The sequence below is a fragment of the Brachypodium distachyon genome, chromosome 5, assembly GCF_000005505.3.
Source record: "Brachypodium distachyon strain Bd21 chromosome 5, Brachypodium_distachyon_v3.0, whole genome shotgun sequence".
Taxonomy (NCBI): Eukaryota; Viridiplantae; Streptophyta; class Magnoliopsida; order Poales; family Poaceae; genus Brachypodium; species Brachypodium distachyon.
Window position 1 is genome coordinate 26,358,808 of NC_016135.3, and position 25,164 is coordinate 26,383,971.

The following is a 25,164-nucleotide window of genomic DNA, read 5'->3' on the forward strand; positions in this document are numbered from 1 at the left end:
AGTCCCCAGCGGCCAGCGCCGCCCCGTACGAGAACCCCACCCCACCGGCCGCCGATCACACAGACACGCGCGCGCGCGGCGCCCGCCATGGCCACCACCTCCCTCGCCGCCGCTTCCCACCGCCACATCCTCTTCCCCTCTCGCTCCAACCCTAACTCTAACCTCAGGACCCCCAATCGTGGCCGCCTCTGCCCCACCTTCCCGCCCATTCTCTGCTCGTCCTCCTCCTCGGCGTCTCCCCAGCCCACCGCCGGCGGCGACGAGGAGGAGGAGGCGGGGCGCGGGCGGAGGCTGTCGAAGCAGTCCTCCTGGGAGGCGACGGACGCCGAGGGCGACGACTACCTCTACCGCCTCGGGAAGGAGGCCGACAACATGAACATCGCCGTCGGCGCCCGGAGCGGCATCATCGACGACCTCTTCGTCGGCAAATTCCTCGGGAGAGACTGTACGTTCCATAATTCCTGATCGGTCCTCCCTGATCCAGTCATTCGATAAAATGTGGTATAATTATAAGCTTGGATAGAGCTATATGTAATCAGTGATCACTCGTCAGAATTCAGAACTGCACATTTCTGCCTAGTTCAGCGGTGCGCTAAATAATCGTTGGAGCTGAAGAGCCCGAGCTTTTTAATTTTACCTTTTTGACAATTCCTCGTTGAATTTGGCTGTAGCTGATATCGTGTTCGATTACCGTCAGAAGGTGACAAGGAAGTTTGAGTACCTGCAGGGAGATTACTACATTGCCCCCTCCTTCCTCGTGAGTTTAATTTTTAGTTCATGTACAGCGGTGCTGGTGTATTTGATCATCTTGTTACCTACTATTATGTTCTTCTCAGTATCTGAGTGACAGAGATTTGACGCTGCAGATTTGTTGTGTTACAGGATAAAGTTGGTAAGCAGTTTAATGTATAAGGAAGTTTGCGGCATTCTTATAATCAGGTATTGCATTCTCAACTTGTCCAAAAAGTGCATTTGATTTGAATTTGCGTCTACATATGTACAGAGTATCCTTATAGATATAAACTCAACAGTTCAAAACTGCTAAGGGTCTGGTTAACTAACTTAATGCAGCCATTCACTATTGCTCTTATACAAAGGTGTGACAATTACCCAATGTACCTTTACTGGTAGCTACGAATGATCAACATAGAGCAATCAAGTCACCGGGCTGGATGTGTTTTAGGCAAACTGCTAAATAATGGCATAACAGTGCTGGTAACAAATGAAATGTTAGCAAATCATACATGTATGTTAACAGAGACTGCTAAACCCACCCTAATTAATAACTTGTGTTGTGAGAATTAATGTTTATAAGTACCATATCATCCAATTTCAAGAGTTGGCTAACAGTATTTGGTATGACTTTCGGAAATAGCTGTAGTGTGCTTAACAATTTATTTTGATCTTTTTCTCCAGGTACAGGTACTAAAGGACTGATGTTTGTTGTTTGCAGCGTGCCACATTGTAAAGAACTACCTTGCAAATAATCTTAATATCAAGGTTCCCCTTATACTTGGTAGCGTACTCTACATCTTTGTTTCTGTGCGTGAGTGTAATATGAAAAAAGTGTGCAAGTGTAATCCAGTGTCATGCTCTATTATTAAATGATCTCAAGAGCGTTGTGCCATGCAGGTGTCTGGGGTGGAAAAGGCCAAGGCAAAACATTCCAAACTGAACTTATATTTAAAGCAATGGGTGTTGAGCCTGTTATTATGTCTGCTGGAGAACTTGAATCTGAAAGAGCAGGTCAAGAAAGACTTCACACTTGAATTCTATTATGTTTATACATGCTTTATTTACTACGATGTATGTTTCCCAGAGTGCTGTTGAGATGCAACTATTTAGGCCTTTTTCGTTCATGTAAGCCTCATTCCAAACTAATACATAGTTGTTTGAGTGTTGTTTTCCTTTTCAAACAATGAAAAAACTCAAGACTAGAAATATTTGACACAATTTTGCAGGCCATGAAAGTTGTGAATTCTTACATGAACTCCTCTGAACATATAAATTTGTCTTACATTAGAGCCTTTGGCTAATTGGGACTGTCCCAAACTTTATCCTTTGGTGGATAAATACTGGTAGTGTTCAGATTGAGAAGTGTGTGCTAGCTCAGTGGTAGGGATACTGTCTGCTTGTCTGGTGCTCCAAACTAGCTGGGGTGAATCCGAGGTCGATTATTCTTAGGAAAACTCCGAGGGGTCCCTCCACCTGTGGTTTCGATTCTAGTGTTCAGATTGGTTCAAGTCCGTGTTGCTCGGTCAAAGGTCTGAACAGATTAGTTAACAAAGGAAGTCAGCTGCTATTATGTTCTGCCAGATCTAGGTCCATTGGACAAAGTGGTGATTCATAGCTGTTATACAGTGATGTAATTATCAAAGTTGCATGGTCTGAGAATGTCTAGGTGTTTGTTAGTTGCTCAAGTGTTGTGTTCATGTTGCAGGAGAACCTGGGAGGCTTATACGTGACCGATACAGAACGGCTTCTCAAGTAATTCAAAATCAAGTAAGAAGGTGTATTCGGCTACTCAGTTTCGTAGATGTGCCTTTCAGATTCAGTTTTCTGCGAAGTGACTAGTGAACATGAAAGAAATAATAGAATTAATATTTTTCAAACTTGTGTTAACATACAGTATATGATCATTTGCATATGTGAGTAGGTTACATTCATTTGAGGATGCTCTAGCACGTCAAACTAGGTTGATGGTTTCCATATTGACATGATAAAAGGTGATAATTGAAAGTTATACATACAAAATCTGCTGGCTCAGGGTTAACTTGGGGTAGTGAAATGCTTTTGAACTACAGAAAATATTGTTACTCTTATCATCTAAATTTCCATCATGTGCTTCAATGTGTTTATATCTTGTGATGGTAAATTTTTTGCTGTAACTTGGAGCTTATATGCTTGGACAACTTCAAGTGCTCTACAGTGCTTCACTCTTTTGTGTCATTACCGAATTATCATAACATATTAGCATATTCATACTGATGCTTGTGATTTGGCTCATTTTCCTTTTCGTTACAAACACTGTGCTCACAAGTTTTTTGGATGGTATAGGGGAAAATGAGTTGTTTGATGATCAATGACCTAGATGCTGGTGTTGGAAGATTTGGTAAGTCATTAGTGAGCATACTTCGATGTCATTTTTTATCATGGTAGATGTAGGAGGTCATTGTTTTCATGCCTTATTTTATGTGGTTGGTGAATATTAGAGTTATCGTTCAAACTTGCAACATATGCAATTTCTAGTTAAAAAAAGCTAATTACAATATGTTATTCTTCTTGCCAGGAAACACGCAAATGACGGTCAATAATCAAATCGTGGTTGGAACTTTGATGAACTTGGCAGATAATCCTACCAGGGTTAGCATTGGCCAGAAATGGAGAGAATCTGATATAACACACAGAGTGCCAATAATAGCAACTGGAAATGATTTTTCAACACTATATGCTCCTTTGATTCGTGATGGGAGGATGGAAAAATTCTACTGGTATGTTTGCCTGAGCATCTGAAGCGATTGTGTTGACAATATGAAAGTTCTCAACTGGAGTATTTCATTTTTGTCCTAATCTTTTGTATTATTTGATGCATACGTTCTTCTTGGTACTACCATTTTTACAGTACATAATGTAAATTTTCCTTGATTTGACTCTCTACTTCAGGGATTCTCTTTGAAGATTGGTGCTGATTTTGTTAATTATATGCAGTTTCATGCTACTTCCTTTCAACAATTATTGATATTTTAATTTATACAAGAAAAGTTTTAACCTTGGAACTTGATATATGATCATTTGTGCTTAATAGGCAGCCTGACCGTGAGGATATAATCAACATTGTTCACCGCATGTATATGAAGGATGGGTTATCTTTTGAGGAAGTATCAAGAATTGTAGACACGTTTCCAAACCAAGGTACTCGTTTGCCAGAACTGTAACATCTAACTTCTAAGCCGTGTTTGAGGCTTGTGTGGTTCTGGATGGTGGAATATGCATTACACAAGTCACTCACACTGTCACACATATTTTGTGCTTGAATTATTTACCTTGTCCTCTTGTAAGAAGTTACTTAGGTATTATTTCAGCTCTAGATCAGAATGATTTTTCTTTGAGATTTTGAATGCATCGATTTCTAAAATTCATATGTATTTTTTTCATGTTAGAAGACAACTTTTGGATGTGCAATAGCCATAGCAATAATTGGATTTGTTAGAAAAATGTTTGCCAATTAGACGGCTTAAGAAAATGGTTGTTTTCTGATGTTTTCTTAGCGTTGGGAAGTGGGTGTAAACTTTTAGGAACATTTTTTTTCTGAGAAACCAGCAGGATCTCTGCCTATTCACTAAGAAAGCAACTTGTTACAAAGACCTCGTTGTTAAGGGCAAACGCGAAGCCATAATTAGTCTAGAATCTGTACTATGAGCCATAATGTTTTGTTATGTCGACCCACAAGTGTTAAGATGATAAGGAAACCATTAATCGCCCATGAAAAACACCTATTTTTCATTTTGAAGTTCTATCCCACTATGTTTTTTTTTTTGGTACTGGTCGAAATTAGGTTTCACCTAGCGCAGGAAGTATCATTTACACTTCTACATTTGAATAATTTATTAAAAAACCATTTCAACTTGCTGCAGCTCTGGATTTCTATGGAGCTTTGAGATCCAGGACGTATGATCAGGCTATCTTGCAGGTACTTATTTTGAATTAACAAAATGTTTTCACGTGCAGTTGTGTTTGTGCAAAATGGTCGTCCCTGTTTAGTTTCAGACGCAGAGAAAGTTATCTGTATATTTTTCATTCAACTAGACAGGGTTAGGCTAACCTGCTCATGTCTGGTATACTATGGCCAACAAAAGTACAGAAGTTTGGCAATGGTATCTCCAAATGTGTCTTTGGTATACCTTTGAAAGTGTTTCTCAGAAGATGCCTAAATAATATATCAGGGTTTAAAAGTGTTATTAAGAAAAATCCTAAATAATACTCCCTCCGTCCCATGTTAAGTGCCGAAATATTACATGTATCTAAACGTTTTTTAGGTATAGATACATGCATATTTAGGCAAATTTGAGTGGAGGGAGTATAACATGTCTTCACTTGTGTTGCAGTGGGTAAATGATATTGGTGGTTATGAACAACTTGGTGAGAAGCTTCTCAAGAAAAAGAAAAGAGAGAAGCTTCCAACATTTATTCCTCCAAAGGTATTTAAATTTCAAGCAACGCACTAACATAAATTGTTGTGTCATTCGGCTATCAGTTCTGTCAATATCACAATAGCTGCTCTTTTTGTCCATACGAGAAACTAATCCCATGTCTAATATCCTGGTATGATTCTTTTTGGTCATCAGCCAACACTAGACGCATTGATCGAATCAGGAGACTCGCTGGTGAAAGAGCAAGAACTGATAATGAATTCAAAACTGTCGAAGGAGTATATGAAGAACTTAGAAGGCTAGTCCAAAACACACAAGGGCAAGTACGATCTAGTCCAGTATATCAAACCCCAAGTCAAGCAGTCCTGTAAATTTCACTGGTCGCTTATATATGTGGAAGTATATAACATTGTGAAAAAGCACACACAAAATATATTTTTTTTGACACGTGGCGTACGCATTGCTAATGTGTCTTTTCTTTTTATTTTATTTGCTTTCCGTCGGTTGAACTGTACCGAAGTCCATGCGGTGCTTTCAGAAAACTCTCCACAAATTGTGGCTTCAGATGTGGCTGATGAGAGAATAGAAGGATATCATCGTCGTCCTGGCTCCTGTCAGCGGCTGAAGTCGCCGGGTTGACTTGATAGACTCAAACGTCACCGCCTGAAGTCGTCCACAGCCGGTGCACACGTCCAAAGCGCATCATAAATAAATAAATTCATCGTACTGAAAGGCATTCCGGCAGGGCGGTACCACTGAAAGGCAAGAGTCGCCACACTATCACCGTTTCGCGTTGTTGTCACCAAATGGAGAAACAACATCCTTCTCCAAGGACGGAATCGAATCAATTTTGAAAGAACATCGCACGCGACGTCACTGAGTAAGATACCTGATTTGAATGTCGTAGGCATACACTAGAGCCATGAATGTCCCACAAGTGTAGAGAATCACAGTCGTCTTCAATGAGAAGTTTTTTTACCAAAAAACATTTGGTAGCAAAAACAACAAAATTGACTTAATTGCAGAAATTGAAGACTCATGAAAATTACCCCGTGTCAACCCTATAATAAAAGTAATAAAAATAAGAAAAAGGCATCAATACATACTTACAACCATCAGATTCTCATCCATCCCATGCATCCACAACAAACTACTTACACATGGATAGGGGAAACATCACGGAGGATGAAGGTGGAATTCTTCCAACGGCGGAGATCGGCGACCTGATCTACCTCCGCACAAATATTGGCATGGCAACAACGCAACAAAATGTTTTTGTGTGAAAGGGTTCCTCCGCAGAGATGTATACGTTGGGGAGGTTATGTCTTCTGAAAGGCATCACCACTAAGACTTCCCTGGCCCGAGGCGGCTTGCCTAAAGTGCCATGGCCTTGTGGGGCCCAGCCGGTGCTCAATTTTGGGTGGTATCATCCCTTTGTATCATGCATCTTCATCTTATGGTACCCTAGAAGGAGATGTGCCTCCAAAGTTCATGAAGGACCTTAGAAGCTAGGACAAACAAATAGGCACGCTCTTGAATCACCTCGGCATTGCTTCAAGAACTCTCCTTGCTGGCTAGGGTTTTTCCCTTGTTAGTTTTGGTTTGAAGATGTAAGAGCCATTGCCGTTCGGTTAGTTCGAGTAATTAATGTTGGGCCTACGTGCGAGATTGTGGGACATGCCACAATGGAAATTCATGGCCAAGTCATGGAACCCTAGTTGGCCCGGGAGGGATGCAAGGTGTCGGAAGCCCAAGAAGATGGGTTAGACCGCAGAAGCGGATCACCGCTTCCTAAAATTACTAGTGCGTATGCTATATAATATGTGCACATTCACAATATACATACCAAAATTGTTGACATATACACCAAAATTGTTTTTCAAAAAAGAACGGGCACAAAACTCGTACTCTTGGATCGTCTTTGCACCGCTCCCGACGGTGGGTCAGGTTGTCTGGTGTATTGTTCGTCCAGCGGCTGGCGGTGTCTTATCGTGGGCGCCGACTGTAAAGACTTAATATCCGACGTGCGCATTTGATTCTTTCTATCAATCCATCAATGCACCGAGCACCCAATCTTTTTGTTTTCTCAGGAAAAAAAATATCCACAAGCCGTACACGGTACACATGGCGTGCGCACCGCAGACCCGGGACCATCTAGAGAACACACGAGTCTCACATACATTTCGTGACAAATTCACATAGAAAATGACACAATATCCCCTTGTCTAACATGGCATTAGAAATGAGAGTACACTCTTTTTATCTGCCCAAAACCGTGGGAGGTTTCTTTCCCATGACAAAAACCGTGGGAGATGAACGAGCAGGGCTAGCGGCCGCCCGTGCATGCGTTACTTCTGTGCTTAGCTTGATTAATCTGAGTTTCCACTCTATCTGCTTAAAGATGACGATTTGGGTCATGAGCCTCGAGGGGTCGTATTAGGAACGGGCGCCTGGTTCCGGACCCGAGGCAACGTGGACACTACCCGGTAGCACTCCCACGGCACATATCCCCTGGCTGCTAGCTCTCTTGCCTCTATAAATAAGCCTTCGTTCTCTCTTCACTTCGGCATCGATCCCTCTCTTCCTCTCACAAAGAGTGTGTGTGTGTGTGTGACGGTCGCCGGCGATCGCCGGATCGAGGCTGATCAATGGAGTGGTGGAGGAAGGCGGTGGTGGTGCCGGCACGGCGCGCTTTCGTCGCCGTCGCCGCCAGGCTTCGTCGCAATAAGAACAACAAACAAGGTAACTAGGCTCGATCGACATATTACATCGGCCAGTTCATATCTCCTTTTCATCGATATGTGTATGATCGAGTTCCTGTGATTAAACATGCATGGATATGTGATTAGTAGCTAGTAGTTCTCTTGATCACTGACGCATGAGTGGCATCTGGCAATACTTAAAATTCATGATCTATATGTATTTATAGTTGATATCCTGTGCAATCCAGCTCTAATTAATTTAACATCACCCTATACCATATCCACTTATCTGCAATGCTGAAAACGGTTCAAAGTCTGATGCTGCGTTCGGTTGATCTCAGCGTTGACCTGTGTGCAGCCGGAAAATTAATAAAAAAACTATTTTTCAAGAACAAAAAAAAATCTGAGCATGCATGCACTGGCATATCAGTGAGCAGTACCGGACGATCAGTTAGCCATGCCAGCACCTGTTCTCCACTCACGCTCACCTATAAACGATTCTAGCGTGCAGTGAACTAAAGGATATTATGTTTGTACGTATCACGAGGCAGGCTGCAGGCAGGCATGTATGCGTGGCCGTCAGGTCCCGGCTGTGCAACAGGACAAGCCAAGCAGTCCAAGTATTGTAAAAAGATGGGCAGCGGCTACACATATGTGCATGCCTGGAAGTTTGTCGCACTGGTTTCTGTTCTTTCTTTCTTGCATGTCTTGCACTTTTTAGTCATAGGGCCGGCCTACCCCGTGTTTTCGTCGTGGGCTGAGCGGCATAATGTGTTTATGGTTTGTCCGGGAGGAATGTTTCCTCTATCTAGCTAGTGCATATCTGAAGTAAAAAAAAAGGAAAAGAAATGGCGTGGATCATTTTATCATCCTTACGCACTTGCGTATGCATGCATGGATTTTATCTATTAAAATAATAAGATGGACTGATCTTCATGATGTGCATTGTGGTCACGATCAGCATATCAGATGAAGAAGGTACATGTAAATATGTATAAGACTGTACACCAGTACGGCCAGTCTTAAAAAATTTGAAAGGGTGTGCAAACTTGTTTTAAATCTTTTAGAATTTGTGAAATTGTTTGGCGGCCGTAGGACTTAGCCGGTAGACAAACGGTCGATGCATATATATATGGGACATATATGTGCTGCATGCAGGCGGCAACTGCCACTTCCTCAGCGGCAGCATGCATGGTCCTTCTCGTCTTCGTCTTGTGCTGAGATATATAGTGTCTATCTATCTGTACGTCATCAAGCATCCATCACTAGGGATGGATGGATATGCAGATAGAGATACACAGGAGATAGATGAAGATCGACCGGTCACACTCACGCAGGAGAAACGGCCAAGATATATCAGAGAGCGGCGGCCAAGAGATAGACACACCTGCTAGCTTCTGCACATCCTTATATATCTCACACTACTTGACACCCAGTACTTACCGACCAAATTTACCTCTTGGTGATCGATGCTGATAATGAAAGTTTGGCATTGGTATTTGGCAGTGCTTTCTTCTTCAGATGGTCTGACGAGGCTGACGGGCCTGACGAAGCTCCGGGAGGACGTCCAGTCGTGCGGGTACGAGGACGTGCTGGTGATGTGGGAGATGCTGCAGAAGTCAGAGCCGGCGCCAGAGTCATCGGAGCCGCCGAAGCCGCCGCCCAAGGCCCCCGGGGGGCTATTCTGCCGCTGGCGCCGCCGCCGTTCTCGCCGCTGCTGAGCGTGCCCGAGCGAGCTGCCATCCCACCCGCCGCAGCTTCCACCGCCCCGTCGTCGCTGGACAGTCGTATATGGTGTGATCGAGTCGAAATCGCCCCCCTGTGGATAGCCGGCCAGCTCCTTCTTTTCAGTGTGTTTTGAACATAATGCTACCATATGTAAATATTCGGGCAGTTTCCATCGTAATATATACCAGCTGCTTGTGTAATGTAGTACGTATATAGCTCTGTGGCAGCCTTTCTCTAGCTTCAGAAACCAATTCACCATCGGTCATCAGTCGCCAGGAGCCACCGAAGAGCAGAAATTCAGTCCAGTCTCTGCACCATGACACCGGGCTGCCGTCAGATGTCTGTGTCATCAGCCAGAAAACAGACATTCGTGGATTACTCATTTTCCAGAGAGATACTCCTGAAAAAGGAAGCAGCAGAAGAACACATCATGTTAGAGGGCCTGCAGGTAGCAGAGTTTATTTGTACAACTCACATTACATTCAAGGTTTCGTGAGAAGAAATATTCTCCCTTCAGGAGTAGGCGAAAACTAAACCAATATTGGCCAGCCTCCAGGGAGATCGACATTCAAACACATGATGTTAGCATACCTGCAAAATAATTCCTGCGTTTACCCAGATACTTCATTTACCATGCTACTGGACCTTTGAGCCTCTCACGGTTGAGACTTCAGATACAGACCGTTCAAGCAACTCATCCGGTGACACACAGGGAAGTTCATAGATAGTCTATCCTACAAAATACTATGGAAGTACTGCCACAGATGAACAGAGCAAGACTCCCAATAACAAAACTTTTGGAAAATAAGATTACACAAAGAAAGTGCAATTTGACGGTTTAAATAATCTAATGACTTCACGGGTTTCAGATAAGCTGAAGGGCGGATGAACTTCAATAATACTGTAGCAAATTGCATCCAGTCAAGTTGATAACACAAACGATAAGGTAAGTACGAAATCCATAAGACACGGCCCGAGAGGAAGTGCCACTGTATCAGCTATTTGGAGAGGCAATTCATCAGATCAATCCTGAACTATGAGCTTCTTCCTCAAAAGATGAGCTTTCTTCCTGACGAACGGAGGGCTACAGCCTGCAGATGTGCCTTTTCCTCCACTTCATGATGTATTTGAGAAGTGGAGAACGAGTGAAGGAACATGTAACACCGAATGCAGCAATAAGTCAATCGGTTGAAACTTGTAATCACATTATTCAGATCAACACTTGGGAGATGAAATCACTGAAGATGGAAGGATAGCTTACTGAGACAGACCACACTGGTGTATACAATTGATTGAATAGGACTTCTTCAAAACCCACTTTAGATGGAGCAGAAGATCAAAGATACAGCAACCTTGCAGCATGCATCTATCAGTATAGAAAATGCATCCATCAAGTTTTATCTGTCCAAAATATTGGTAACCCAGCCAAGTCATACAGAACTGACATTGCACCGGACATTTCTTTCTATTGCAAAAGTAAGTACTGGACAAAAAGATGTTAGATGGGAGAAACATTAAACTTAACAGTTGTCAACAGGGATCCATTTGCTTCAGGTGACAAGTGAAAATCAGAACCTTGATACACGATTCAATTATTAATATAGCAACCATTTCATATCTGACTAACTCAAAAAAGGCTTCGGACAACACACCACCCACTCCTGAACATACATGCACATTGAGAGACAAAAAGAGTATTACCGATCTAAAATATAACTTGCAAAAACAGTTACAAAGAATTTAAATAAAATTAACATCCAAGATCCTGAAATTAGTACTGAAGATACTCTAGAAAATTTTGCAATCAATAATGTACATCCTGACCTAGAAACTTACAGAACATTTCCCTATAAGTTACAAGACAGCTCTTGCATTCTGCTGTCTTCTGTCCCTTTATGCGAAATGTTACATAGAAGTCGGGACTTATGGATGTAACAGTCTCCACATCAGGAGTGCCAATGAGGCCTAAGCAGCATGAACAGAAGATGATTTCTTTTATTGGGGCAACATTTATCAGGACAAAGAATGACTTTCTTTCACTAAAATCTGGGAGCAGAATTCTGCCTTGATCCCCAAACATGCATCTTCTGTGATGTGACTGCAGTATTGTTACTTCAGCTCAAATATACATCAGATGGGGCAGGGAGAAGTACATCGGACAAAATTTCATCTGAACTAGCAACCTCCATCTGTCAGTCATTTTCCTCCGAGGGACGTATTGATATCTTCTCAAGAAGGACTGGCCAGTCCTCCCCAAGCTGTTGAGGGTTTAACTGCATTGCTACCCTGAAATCATCAACAGAGATCAAGTGGTGACTTCTGGTCTCATTTGTGGCTCCTGATGGTCCACTGCTTGGTTGCATCTGAACATGGTTCGGCAACCAAACACCATTAATTTGCTTTCCCTGGGAATGCTGCTTGTACGATGCCCCTTTTCTTGTATCACCTCGAACACCGGATCCTTTTAACTCAACAGTTGACCTAATCAGGTTCTTCAAGTACAGGTCCAGGCCATTATTCAGAAGGTCAGCACAATCCATTGTGACACCTGCTAGACCCAGTGCTTCTGCTGTTTTCTCCATTCGCTTACGCAACACCTCCGTGTTTAACAGCTGCCCATGCTCACAAAAGCTGCTAAAGCGATCTTCACCTGCACTAATTGGTGGCGGCAGTAATTTCCTTGCCCCACCTGCACTTGCTGAACAGAAGGGGATCCCAAGCGGAGCTCGTACAGGACTTTTTGACATTCGAGCAGAATGATCTGCAGCATCACTCATAACTCTTCTTTGCTTAAGCATATTTTCAGGTAGCAACTGTTCCACATGCAGACGCTTTCCTAACGGTTCTGCGGACTCACATTGTTGAAGACACATTGATCTCTTCAACTCAAGTGAACTTAGGGTGCCATTCTCTTGTACTGCAGCCCCCCCTTGAACAAATTGGGTGTGATTGGCAGCAGCCTCCACCCTACCATTCGGCCCCATGTGTTTGATCCGGTCTTTTAACTGATGATCTTGCACTGTGCCCATTGACCTTGATCCCTGCACCTGCAACAGCCTGACATCCCCATTGCAAGAATTAAACGCTTCAGCAGCCTGAGAAACCTTCTTTGTCGATGCTCCAACAGACCTCCCGACATCTGATGGTGGAGGTGGGCACTGTGCCTGGTAGGCATTGTAGAGAACCGAGCGGATGAGCCGGTTGTGCAGCCGGAGGTTCTCCCGCCCCAAGGTAAGCAGGCACGCCTTGTCAAAATCTGGCTTACTGAGCCTCTGTGATAGGTAGCCACTCAAGTAGCTGAAGTAGCGCCGCGACCGGTCCGGACCAAGCCGTTTCTCCATCTGAGCCTTCAGCTCCCGGAGATCAACACGACCATTCTGCTGCTGCGGTCGTGGACCTGGAGACGCTGGTGGCTGTTGCTGCAGCTGCTGGCGTGCAGGCAGTGGCCACGCCTCCTCCCTTACTGTGTCCATAATAACTACCACCCCCTCGAACCCCAAAACCTGATGATTGGGAGTAGAGAACTCACGAATCGCACCAGCTCGGATCAAACAAATCACTAGGGCTTATGCCGCTTCCTGCAGAGCGCGAGCCCGTAGACCAATTCCCAGCTCCCCGGACACGGAGGGGATCTCATCTCCACTGGCCCGGCGCCAATTGCCGAGATACCAAACAACTGCCCCAGAAGCGGCGCGGCTGGCCCGAATCAAGCATACAGGCGGCGACTCGGACAAGCGAATTGTGTTACCTGACCAAACCCTAGAGCAATGGAGGCATGATCCCAGCCCCGCCGAAGCACCGGCGAGCTCGCAACCGCCTGGATCTCCGGCGAGAATGGCCCGCCAACCGCGCCGGACCGAAACGAATCACGACGGAAAACAGCAGGAATTGAGCTGACCTCCCGCGGAGCAATCGGGATTGGGCGGAACCCCCAGGGGGATTGGAGAATTTGCGCCTGCCGGAATCTCGCGGCGGCGGCCTGCTGCGGCTTCGCGCTTGCTCGGCGCGGGGCCCGGCTGCTGCCTCTCACGGTGTGGATGGGGGCCCTTGGCTTCGCTCTCTCCCTCCCTTCCCTCCCTAAGCTTCTTCGTGTTCCTCTCCCCCCCCCCGGCTTGGGCTTGCCTCTCTTTTTTTTTTCCTCTTCGAGGTTTTTTTCTTCCGGCCGTTGAATTGGATTTGATCGAGCCAGAAAGAGAACGGGGGACGGACTACCGAGCCAAGAGGCCTTTTGCTTCCCGGCCTTCTTGTATGGTCGTATGGCTCTGCTGCTCATCTGCTTCTGATCATTTCATGATTCAGATGATAATGGAATATCGCAACCTGCCTATTTTACTGTCTTCGGAACGCACAGATGGGTAGCAGGTTTTGTTAAGCCTATCTCATTCGCCAAGTTTCTTAATTTTCTTGGCTATTTTTATTCCATTTCCGCTTGAACATTGATTATTTTGCATACATCGACTCATTTCAGCCTTAGTGCTAGTGTTTTATTTGGTACCAATGTTTTGTTTTGGTACTGGTGTTTTCAACATTTTTTTTGTGCCATGCTTTGGGAGAATTTCTGTGGATAAATAGGTCGGTATATCTTAGAACTTTCCTATAAGAACCGGCATGTCACAAAATTGTAGTAAGAGAGATTTTTTTTTTTAGAAGGCATTGTTTTGGAGCATTGTGATATGGTTTTAATATATCCAAATGATGTTCTGTCGGTGGATATTTGATAGATAGTAGAGAAGCCGACTATCACGAAGCCTCATGATGGCACTAGTTTTGGTAGATAATAGAGAAGCCGACTAACACAACGAACACCGTAAAAAATGAACATACTAATACTTAAGTATAACCCGTAGTTTTTGCCCACCCAAGGACCGGCGAAGCAACTAAACAACTGAGAAATGTCTTACGGTTTAGGGTCCAGTTTGAATCTAGGTCGTTTACTTTAGCTTATTTGTAGCTTGTATAATATAAAAAAGTTTGCACATCTCAGACATGTTATGAAGTTGATATAGCTACCTGAGATATGAAAGTTTCTAGACCCATAATCTAGCTACTAATACAAACGCTCTATCAGCTTCCAGTCAGTAGAGATGTGAACTCTACTGAAGATGATAGAAAACCTTTCATAGTCGCAGAAAGTCCGCTCTTGTTTGTCGCATTTGGGTTAGTACCATTCTCAACTAAAAGCTTTACAAGCTCACAACTCTGATTCACATCAAGCGCTACGAATTCGCTTAATAATATATATATATATTTTATCAAAATTTCTTTAAATCCTGAACACTCTTACAGTTGCATTTTCAGAAGCAAAAACTAAAGCAATCTCTCTCTGAAAAGTGGTGTCGGCCTCAGCTCGCTTTGCCAATAGAAGTTCTGCAATTTGGAGTCTTGCATTTTCAGAAGTAAGATGTAGAGCGGTCACTCTCTCACAAGTAGCGTTAAACAGAATTTCTGCTATTTGGCGCGAATCTGAAGGAAAGATGGAAAACATGAAAAATTCTTAGTCACATATACACATGATTAAGTGTCGAGTAACAAAAGAAGACAAACAAATTCTATTTTTGCCTCCTAAACAACTCGTTGGCTCACTTTTTCCTAAACTTTTTGTAAGCTTACTTAACAACATAATATATTGCTTCTCCTCTGGTTTCGCCCCATAACCTGGGATTAGCCTTTAATATTCACATCAATTTTGATATTCTTTGTTAGGTATTTGCACATCTCGTACAGCCCCCACTCTTCATCATGTGGAGGAGGTTGTCCGCCGCCTACTTCTCCGGAGACTTCACTGCCACCATGGCCACCACCAGGCTGCTGCCCTTTTTCTTCAATGTTTTCTCAAGCTCTACACGCAAATGTTAACGGATCTTTGGTTAGTTGCTACAAGGCACTTTATAAAATATGTAGAGAAATAAGTGAAAGCAAATCCTCTGTAGTCCCAACACATTGCTCATCTCTAATTTTCCAATGATCTCCAGCGCTAGTGCGTGCCTAGCTGACTGCGCGATGAGGGTATCCCCGCCGATGAAGAGCTCACCGCCCCTTGGGGGAGCGTCTCCCGGAGGTCGACGTCATGTCCATCTCCTAGCTCGGGAAGAGAACTTTACAAAAGGGGGGGGGAGCCCCTCCTTGAATCCCGTCCCTGAACATGGATGAAAAGATGGACAAAAACTTTGTAAGCATTTAAGCAAACCTTTTGTAAACTTACTTGACACCATAATATTATTCTTCTGGTTTTGCCCCTAACCTGGGATTAGCTTTTAATATTCACATCAATTTTGATATCCTTTGTTAGTTATTTGCACATCTCGTACAACCCCACTCTGCATTCATGTGGAGTAGGTTGTCCACCACCTCATTCTCCGGAGATTTCACCGTCGCTACGGCCGCCACCAGCCTGCTGCCCTTTTTCTTCAATGCTTTCTCAAGCGCTACACGTAAATGTTAACGGATCTCTGGGTAGTTGCTACAAGTCACATTATCAAATATGTAGAGAAATAAGTGAAAGCAAATACTCTGTAGTCCCGCACTAGTGCATTCCTAGCTGACTGTGCGATGAGGGTACCCCTGCCGATGAAGAGCTCACCGCCCCTTAGGGGAGCGTCTCTCGAAGGTGGACGTCATGTGCATCTCCTAGATCGGGAAGAGAACTTTAGAAGCTTCTAGGGGAACTAACATGGACAAGGATGGGGGGCGGAGCCCCCCGGCGATATGTGTGTGGGGGGGGGGGGGGGAGCCCCTCGGTGCCCTCCTTGAATCCGTCTGAAAAGATAGACAAAAACTTTGTAAGCATTTAGCATGTTTGATAGAAAACAACTAATAAACATTGGAGCGTCCTCATAAAACCCCGCAGAACGATCCATGTGACGCCTAGAATCAGTTCATCGATTCCAAAATAACGAATTAGAGAGAAGGGCGCAGGGCAAGGGGGATGGATGCGGTGTGATTTACTGGAATCAGCCGCAGCAATCCTCAAGCCCTCCCCCTCCCGAAGCAAACCATAGGAAAATCGATGGGGAGAAAAAGAGGAAGAGCAAAAATGACGAGAGGGGAGGAGGGGAGGGAAGCTACGGAACGGAACAACGCGACTCCCTATATATTCAACGGTACCCTGTCGGCCGTCGCCTCTCGTTGGTCCCACATGTAAGAAGCTGAGGCGGGAAAAATCGGACTCGGGCCTAAGCCTAGACTACCTGGCGGCTGGCTGGCACCCGCACAGTGCCCAACGAAACAAATAACAGCGGACAAATCAATCGTACTACCAACGAAACAAATAACTGCTTTTGGAAAGTGGAACGAAGCAGAAGCCCAAACAAATGGTATATAATTACATGGTAACATGGATGTACTCCAGTCTAAAAATTCCATTATGTTGTTTTACCCGACATTGGTGTTGAGTAAAAAGGAACTCTTCTGGCTGGCTCGTTTCTGTTGGAACCCCTCGCCCGGTCTAATCATGTGTACTAGTGAGCTTGCACGTGCAACACACATCTCCACAATACATGTCTTTTGAATTTAGTTTCTCAATATGTTATTCATTATCACTGTTTTCTCGTTGAACCATTTAGATAGTTGTGATTATGTAGCAATGTAAAGCTTGCGCGTGCAACCTATAAAATCCACTAGCACATGAAATATTACAACTCGCCGAAATTGGAAGCAATAATTAAAATACAACTACTCCACAATATAGTAAGTGTGTACCTGCACGCATGTCCTAAAATATAGAACATGTATTTTGAATCTCATTTTCAGAAATCTGTTTGTAAAATTTGACTACAATTTTTCAGGATCCATTTTCCTGAAACGGAAGACATAGTTCACCATGTGAACCATAACAGATGTACATGATCAGACTATAGACATGATAAGAGGTTGGACATCCAAATAGAAATTCAAGTTAAATTGTGTCATTTATTCAATCACAAAACCTACCGATCGTCAATGACGATAGACAATGACGTTTACAGGGGAACAGAGATAGGGATGATTTCCCATGAATTTTGTAGCTAACAGTTCTACTTTAAGAACTCTTTACAAAAAGGAAATATATACTCTCATTGTATTGGTAACTATTCTTCATAGAATGGCATTTTTTTTTGTATGGACACGCTACTTCACTTTCAAAGGAAGAAAACTACTGTCAGCTTAGCTAAGCCGCAAGTTCCAGCAGAGTATGCAGGCTCACATTCGAGCATTGCCCTTCGCTTGTTGAGTAAAAAGTAACTCTTCTGGCTGGCTCGTTTCTGTTGAACCCCTCGCCCGGTCTAATCCCGTGTTTTGTAAAATTTGCATAACTCTTTGCCCAAGTAACCGACAGTTATGAGTGTGACTTCTGAAAGAATTATCCAGCTTGCAGTTCGGCAGCACCATAACAAAGAACAAAGATTCGTAATACCCAAATGAGTATTCTACCCAAATACTTAGATGTGTAGGTGAGTGGCTCCTTGTTGCCTGCATGCATGCATTATAAACTTTTTTTTTGTTTTTGCTTTCATAAAAACTCCGGCCACTCAATCAATCACGAACCTGCAGCGTCGCGCTCTGTGGCCAACGAGCGGGCGTGCGCTCGTTATAATTATCGATACTTAAAATTAGATGAACCCAATCCATGCGCAAGCAAATGCATGTAATCTGCTTCAAATCTTTCGCTTTCCCAAACAAATGGTGCATGAACATGTAAATGATCCAGATAGGGATTAGTTTCTGCACGAAACCAAGCAGCTCCAACATCAGAATCACATGATGTGCAGTTATAGGACAGGTGTCCAATATCGTTTTTCATTTTGGCCACAAAATGGAGTACACATGAAAAGAACTGATAGAAAAGAACTGCAGTTATAAAATTTATTTTACAACCCATCCAAGATGCTTATTCTTACTTCAAACATCTCATGCAGGGTATTAACACTGATTTGCCCCTTTATGTCATGCAGATCCCGAAATAGAAATCAATGTTGAGATCTTTTTGTTCCGATATGCCCGCCGAAAACAACAAAGATTTGAATAGAATGGAAGAAACGTGTTGACGCTCCTTGTGACAATTTCCATTACGCATATGATATTAATAATCTACCTGAAACATAGGAAACATGTCAACGCGAATCCAGCAGAAGGAATAGTACTGGGAACAGATGCTCAACAAGTATGGGCTGTGAAACATATTCATGTGTGACCAAAAAACAAAACAATGTGCAGATAAGCTACTTTCGCAATTGGTTGCCACTTTGCCAGTAAATGCTGTCATAATTCTTGGCAATGATTTGTATATGTTAATCGACCACTCCGAAGTTCAAATTTACTCCAATGCGCCACCTAGTATCCCGTTTCGAAGTTCAAGCACTTGACCTGGTCTAGAACATCAGCATTCCCAATATATTACTCCAAACATGATCAGAGATCCGGTTTCGAAAGTATGAACTTAAGTACTTCTATAATTAGTTCGGGATGGTTGAACAAGGAAACAGTATGCAAGTGACTACATTAATGAGAACCATCTCCAATAGAATACGGAGTATGCATAGTATTATACATCCCTTGTATGCTTGTACTATGTTCACAACATACTTGAACATATTACTAGTATAAATGTTACCTGCGCAGAAATTGACTAAGGGCTAGCTGATTGAATCCTCTGGGACAGTTGAATCCTGAATAACACGATCAGGATCCAATTGACCACTGTAATAACTAGATGGGACTGCAGACAGTTCCAATTTTCCAGTCCACTCCTCACCAGGCTTCAGAGTAACCTGCTTTTCTATAGCAGCTGCCTCCACACATACCATGCGTTTATACTCATCATCCCCAAAATCTGCCATAGCCTTAGCCTTTTTGTCCCAGGGGTTCCAAACAACTGTAACCAAGAAGAAGAAAAACAATCCTTAAATCATTCTTCAATTATTATTATGATGACGATATAATATACGCCCTCCGTCCCATATTAAGTGACGAAATATTACATGTATCTAGACGCTTTTTGGGTATAGATACATCCATATTTGGGCAAATTTGAGTCACTTACTATGGGACGGAGGGAGTATTACAGTTCTAAACAAAGAAATATCAGAGTTCACCATACCAGCATCGGGAAGGCCTCCTTTCCTCACAACAAATGTTCTTTTCTTCTCATGGTCAATAATGGCAATTTTTGACGGTGTGCCCAGATATATTCTGTCCAGCTGCAATTTTACATATGCTCCCTTGAGTTAGAAACTTGGAATGTAAAGAAAATTGGAAAACAGAATGTGATTTGGATGCCTTGGTAACGCACTTCAGATTCAAAAACAATAGCATCGCCTTGTTCAGTGAAGCGGGCTCTATCTTGTAAGTTGTCTAGGTAATCCAGAGTTTCAAGGCCTTCTACTCGTATCTCACTGAAATATTAGCGCGGAGTTATGACTGTGAAGAAACTATTAAGAAATGAGGCAGCTCACGAGAAAACAGAAGTGGGGCAGTCAAGAGATCGGGCAATTATAGAATGTTCAGATTTGGGACAAACATAGGAATGGGGATACTGATCACTTCAAACACTACTGTGATTTTTTTTTCCCAAAGCTGACTGTGAGCTGAAAAAAAAACATACCTTATATCTGAAATTGAAAAGTACGTGTGATATGCGAAGGTAAAAGAGAATGACTTCCCATCTGCATTGGTATTCCTTATACGTGAAGTCAGCATCAGATCTCCACCAGGTCCAAGTGCAATCCTCAGACGGTACTCAAAACTGCAATACAAGAATTCATCTGACTGATCTATTTGAAAACACTGGCAGCTATGGTTGGCTTCTATTACAACAAAAACTATAAACAAAAGAACGGAACAAAAATAAATACCCTCTGTTTCCTGAAATATCATTAATCCACTATTAATATGTAATTATTTAGGATATGCCCACCTATGTGGCCAGATCTTTACGTCTTCTTCAGTAGGTTTAAGGATTAAATCGATGTAAGCTTTACTGGAGATTGGTACTGGAAATGGTGGTGGATCAGCTTCAACAGTCCAGGTCTTGTTCCTTGCAAATCCATGTGGTTCCAGATGCCCAAAGTTGGAAAACTAGAACAAGAAGTACTTAGCAAAAATAAAATCAGACAAAAGCAGAAGAGACTATTGAAGGAGAGAAGAGAGGAGAGCAGGAAACGAAATTCTCATACCTGAGGAAAGCAGATCGGTATACCTCCACGTATAGCTTTTGGAGGTTTGAAAATAGCCTGACAGAACAGCGACATACTGACATCAGCCAAGCAAACATAAGGCAATCGAGAAAGAGGTGGGATGAAGATTCTAGTAAAAGTCAGATCAACATAGTATTTCCATGTTGACAATGCAAAATGAACAGCACGAAAATATTAATGCTGCCCTAACACATTATTATGGCTCATGAGAAAGATTGTACTCCCTCTGGTCGGAATTACTTGTCGAAATATTACATGTATCTAGACGCTTTTTAAACATAGATACATCCATATTTAGGCAAATTTGAGATAAGTAATATGGGTCGGAGGGAGTAATAAAAATCTATATAAAGGTTGTTTACTTACTGAACTAAACAGTCAACCATAAGATAAAACTTGTTGTCGACTGCAGCTGATTTTTCACTAGCGTCAGACTGACAAAACTGCTGGGCAAGCTTTGAGAATACATATACATTTTTATGTCAACATTTCTGATAATAATTAAGTCAAGTCAGGATTTAGAATAAGAGAAGCATATGCTACAATTGAAACAATGATGAATGAACCTTTTAGAAGCACTGTCCTATTTTCATGCTTAAGGAAAATAATGGCACCTTATTACTGACAAAAAGCAGCTCCTCCCCATGCTCATCTTTCCATGATGTGACATGGCCACCGTACAAGTACACCTGGAAGAAATAAAACATAAGGGAGTCAATAAGTAATAGCTACCTGCACGAAACAAGCTCTTAAAAGGTGATCAGAACTTCATAAGTCATATCAGCTTCTGTTTATTGGTCTGCTACTTTCACTCCATATGTGTGTTTCTAAGGTTAGGACTTGCTTGCAGTTCCCTTTTTGGATGGCAAGTTCGCTGTTTGTTTCTGTCAGAAATTGTAATGGTTGCAAACTTCTACTCCCTCAATATGTTCCCTTTTTGGATGGCAAGTTCACTTATTATGGATCAGAGGAAGTATTTGTAATGATGGTCATGGAATTCCACCCGGTTGCAAATAGGACTCCAAGTCACAATGAAATGGACTGATAATTTATAATGAGCTTGTTGTTCTATTTTAGTGCCATTTCTATAAGATGTCCATCTATGGAATATTCATACTGCTCCCTGATAATTATTCCATGAAGAATACCTATTTTTTTGTTGGAACAGCATTCTTGATATCCCAATATTTAGAGAGAAAACCAATGTGTCAAGTGAAATGGTCTCGGTGTTGAGCCTCTAAGAGGCTGGCCTTGGGGCAATACAACATATATGTCCGTGGTTACTGGTTACTTAGACCACGTGCCTTCTTCGTATACTAATCTATCTATTTAATGTCAACAGAAACACATCCATACAGTAGGCAAAACATGATTGGGTTAACTTCTAAATGACAGGTGGAATATAATCATGGCAGTACGGTTACAGACTTTAACTTTGCTTGGAATAGCATCACAAATGACCACTGGTGCGCCACCAATTATTTCTCCGTCAGCTCAAACTATCTCCAGTCATTTTTACCTCTCATCCACCAGGGTTGACCTCATGGCCTTCTCAACACATTGCAGCAGAAACTAGCATCATGGAAGCAGCACAAATGGCTGATCCACTACTCATCATCGCTGTTTGGATAACAGAGAGTAAAGTAGGTAACAAGAGGTAAAACAGAAGCGGCTCCTCAAGAAGTGATTGATGCATGACAGTATGGGAACTATCCAACCAGTTTGCCTTGAGCCCTAGACAGTAGACAGCCTCATCCATCACTTCTACAGGCACATGCAGGACTGCGGGTTTGGGGAATTTTTCAAAGTTAAACCAAGTACCAAACAACAGAAAATCAATTTGTTCGACTGACAAGTCCTAACTTAGAAATGCACATACCATGCTTGACATCATTCATTCATTCCACAGTCCTAACAGTTGACTAAACAAGCAACTGTGTTGAAAAGCTCCTTCAACGATAGCTAAAGCAGTTCTGCGTTACAATACGTGTTATCAACATCCTCAGCCAAATTCATCAGCAGTTCTCTCCTGGATGGATCCATGCATTACCATAACCCGTTCTTCGGGGAGCAGGCCTTTTGCACAGCTGAGACTCATGAAAAATATCCATGTGTGTTGTGGAGTCTGCACACTACTATTTTAGGCCCCCAAAATAACATACTCAGGTTCTGAGAAACAACAGGAGATAGTGATCAAGAGAGCTAACGCGGTCGGCGGTAGGCAGAACTTAGGTTGTTTTGTTTTGTATGGCAGACAAAACCAGCATGTTGCTACTAAAGTCTGTACTGCCTGATCATGTTTTTTTTTTCCAAACAACCTTTTTGGCCGGATTCCATTATCGAAATAACAGAACAGAGGTTCACACCACCCACGTAAGTCTCAAACACACTTAACGCTTAACGCTAGCAAGAATTCACACCAGAAGTTCTACAAGCTAAAGTAAAAACGCGAAACGTAAAAGTACTTACTACAGACAGCACCAAGGGCCGCCAAATCTCTGTCCCAGGCTGAGCATGAAATGGATGCAAACATTCAACAGCGACAAACTTCTGCCCTGCACCCTGCAGCTATACCTAGCTGCAAGGAATTGATTCCATTGTAGAACCAATGTTTGACACTCCTGGGAGTCACAAGCACAAAGGTCCTCCATTATAGAACACGCCTTTTTTTTGTCATTTTGTTGATTTCCCGATCACCAACACCAATCAACAATACAGGCGACTAAGAAGGCAAAGTCCTAATAATGAACGGATCAGAGCAATCATCTGCTCTGCTATGTATACCGGGTAAAAACTCCACTCCGAATCAGCTCCATCACAACCTGCACTTGATCGATGATCAAGCCAATCCCACCTCGCAAAGGTAAAATCCGCAACATTTGTGCTTATACAGTTGTGCTAACAACTGCCAGGCGAACGGTGCATTGGAAAAATGATCGGGATCGGAACAGCAATTGCAGGCTCTGCCCCCGTAACATCCAGCGCCACGGATCTGTACCGAGATCTGACCGCCGAAACGCCTACCAGGTGGAACCGCGGAAGAGAGACATGGGGGGGCGTGCATAGCGATATCCTACCTCGGCGGAGCTGCCCCGGACCTCGCGGAGGACGACCTTCTCGAGGCCGTTCACGCCCTTGCAGCGCTCCACGGGCGCCGGGCCCTGCGGCGCCGCGGCGCCACTCTCCTCGCCGGCGCCGGCTACCGACGACGACATGTCGGGAATAGCAGCAGCGAGTGAGGCTGGAGGTGGCGAGGCGAAAGGAGGAGGAAGGAGATCTTAATTGGGGAATTCTTCTCTTCCAGGACCAGCCAGAACAGGGCACACTCCCGTTCGCTCCGGGGGTGGGCTTTTTAAGTAATTAAATCTCGAGATCGCGATTTATTGAGACTTTATTTATTTTCGTTACTTATCTGCGTGTGTGCTACGTGATCTCGATTTTCTTCTATTTAGAGTACAGTAGTTTATTCTGGAAAACGGCGATGTTCAGATCTTTGCTTGTCAGTCGAGCCGAGAGGATTACTTCGATGTTACATTCTGACGTGGTAAACTTTCGCTGGAGTTCCGGCGCTTCTTGCACGCAACGTAATTCTGTTGTCGACGCATGTAATTCTCGTGTTAAGCAATCATACAATTCTATACTGTCTTAAGACCACGACAAATATTTAAAAACGGAGTGAGTACCGTTAATATGTCGTGAAAAGAATTGACGAAAGGAGAGGATGAAATTTTTCTCTTCAAAAGAAAAAAGCCTACGTGGAAGTAGACTATCTTGGACCAAACACATAGGACATAGCCATGCGTCGTTGATGACTTTCATTCGTCGGTTGTGTTGGAGAGTTTAGCCTGAGGTTGGCAGTGACGTGGCCTAATCCATGTCACCATGGTAGGATTATGATCCAAACGCCCATACGTCCTCGTCACCGTGTCCAATCAGTGATGCTAAACCTGCAATGATTTTTGGTCGGTGGCTGACGTGACAGCGACCCCTGCCGCCTGCCGCGCGTGTGCTGTCGCAGCGGGCCGGGCCGGGCCACAGCACACCTTTTGCTGTGTCGATAGTCTTTGCTTCTGCGGGCCGTGACTGCTTCTGCTGGGCCTAATCCAAAGTTGTTGTTCACCCCGAAAAACCCAAGTACATTTCCTCTCAAAAAAAAAAACCGAAGTACATCCTTTTCCTTTTCTTGGCCAGATCTTTCGGTGTCTCTTCTACCAATACCAATCCGTCTTTTTCTCAAAAAAAAAAAAAACAATCCGTCTTCGTTATCCATTATGGATTCTCATCAATAGAGGGGTTGTGTGCTTTAAAATCGAAAACCCTTCTTCGTTATCGAAAATCCGACAATTACTCGTGTTCGATTGCACACATTCAGAATGAACACGCGCAAAGGATTGCTATAGCTGCTAGACATCA

The 25,164-nt window shown here is 43.2% G+C and overlaps 3 protein-coding genes and 1 long non-coding RNA gene across 4 annotated transcripts; 1 reads left to right on the plus strand and 3 right to left on the minus strand.

The window, feature by feature from the left end:
• Positions 1-5,610, plus strand: LOC100843623 (ribulose bisphosphate carboxylase/oxygenase activase, chloroplastic). Its single transcript, XM_003580674.4, has 12 exons — positions 1-445; positions 672-757; positions 883-892; positions 1,454-1,516; positions 1,633-1,746; positions 2,441-2,502; positions 3,058-3,112; positions 3,290-3,491; positions 3,806-3,912; positions 4,635-4,690; positions 5,106-5,198; positions 5,346-5,610. Exons 1-12 carry the CDS (start codon positions 88-90, stop codon positions 5,451-5,453), a joined length of 1,314 nt encoding a protein of 437 aa, XP_003580722.1. The 5' UTR covers positions 1-87; the 3' UTR covers positions 5,454-5,610.
• Positions 5,611-11,258: 5,648 nt separating this feature from the next.
• On the minus strand, positions 11,259-13,696 carry LOC100844231. The gene has a single exon (XM_003580676.4). It carries the CDS (start codon positions 13,051-13,053, stop codon positions 11,773-11,775), a length of 1,281 nt encoding a protein of 426 aa, XP_003580724.1. The 5' UTR covers positions 13,054-13,696; the 3' UTR covers positions 11,259-11,772.
• A 1,160-nt stretch (positions 13,697-14,856) lies between these two features.
• LOC112269458 lies at positions 14,857-16,232 on the minus strand. Its single transcript, XR_002961307.1, has 3 exons — positions 16,090-16,232; positions 15,822-16,005; positions 14,857-15,716 (listed from the first exon to the last, which is right to left on the minus strand). It is a non-coding gene; the product is annotated as an uncharacterized LOC112269458 (long non-coding RNA).
• Positions 16,233-18,246: 2,014 nt separating this feature from the next.
• LOC100843931 (putative glucose-6-phosphate 1-epimerase) lies at positions 18,247-24,077 on the minus strand. The gene is made up of 9 exons (XM_003580675.4): positions 23,829-24,077; positions 21,366-21,440; positions 20,731-20,787; positions 20,472-20,632; positions 20,160-20,300; positions 19,848-19,950; positions 19,656-19,755; positions 19,170-19,430; positions 18,247-18,650 (listed from the first exon to the last, which is right to left on the minus strand). Exons 1-8 carry the CDS (start codon positions 23,964-23,966, stop codon positions 19,192-19,194), a joined length of 1,014 nt encoding a protein of 337 aa, XP_003580723.1. The 5' UTR covers positions 23,967-24,077; the 3' UTR covers positions 18,247-18,650; positions 19,170-19,191.
• Positions 24,078-25,164: the final 1,087 nt, after the last annotated feature.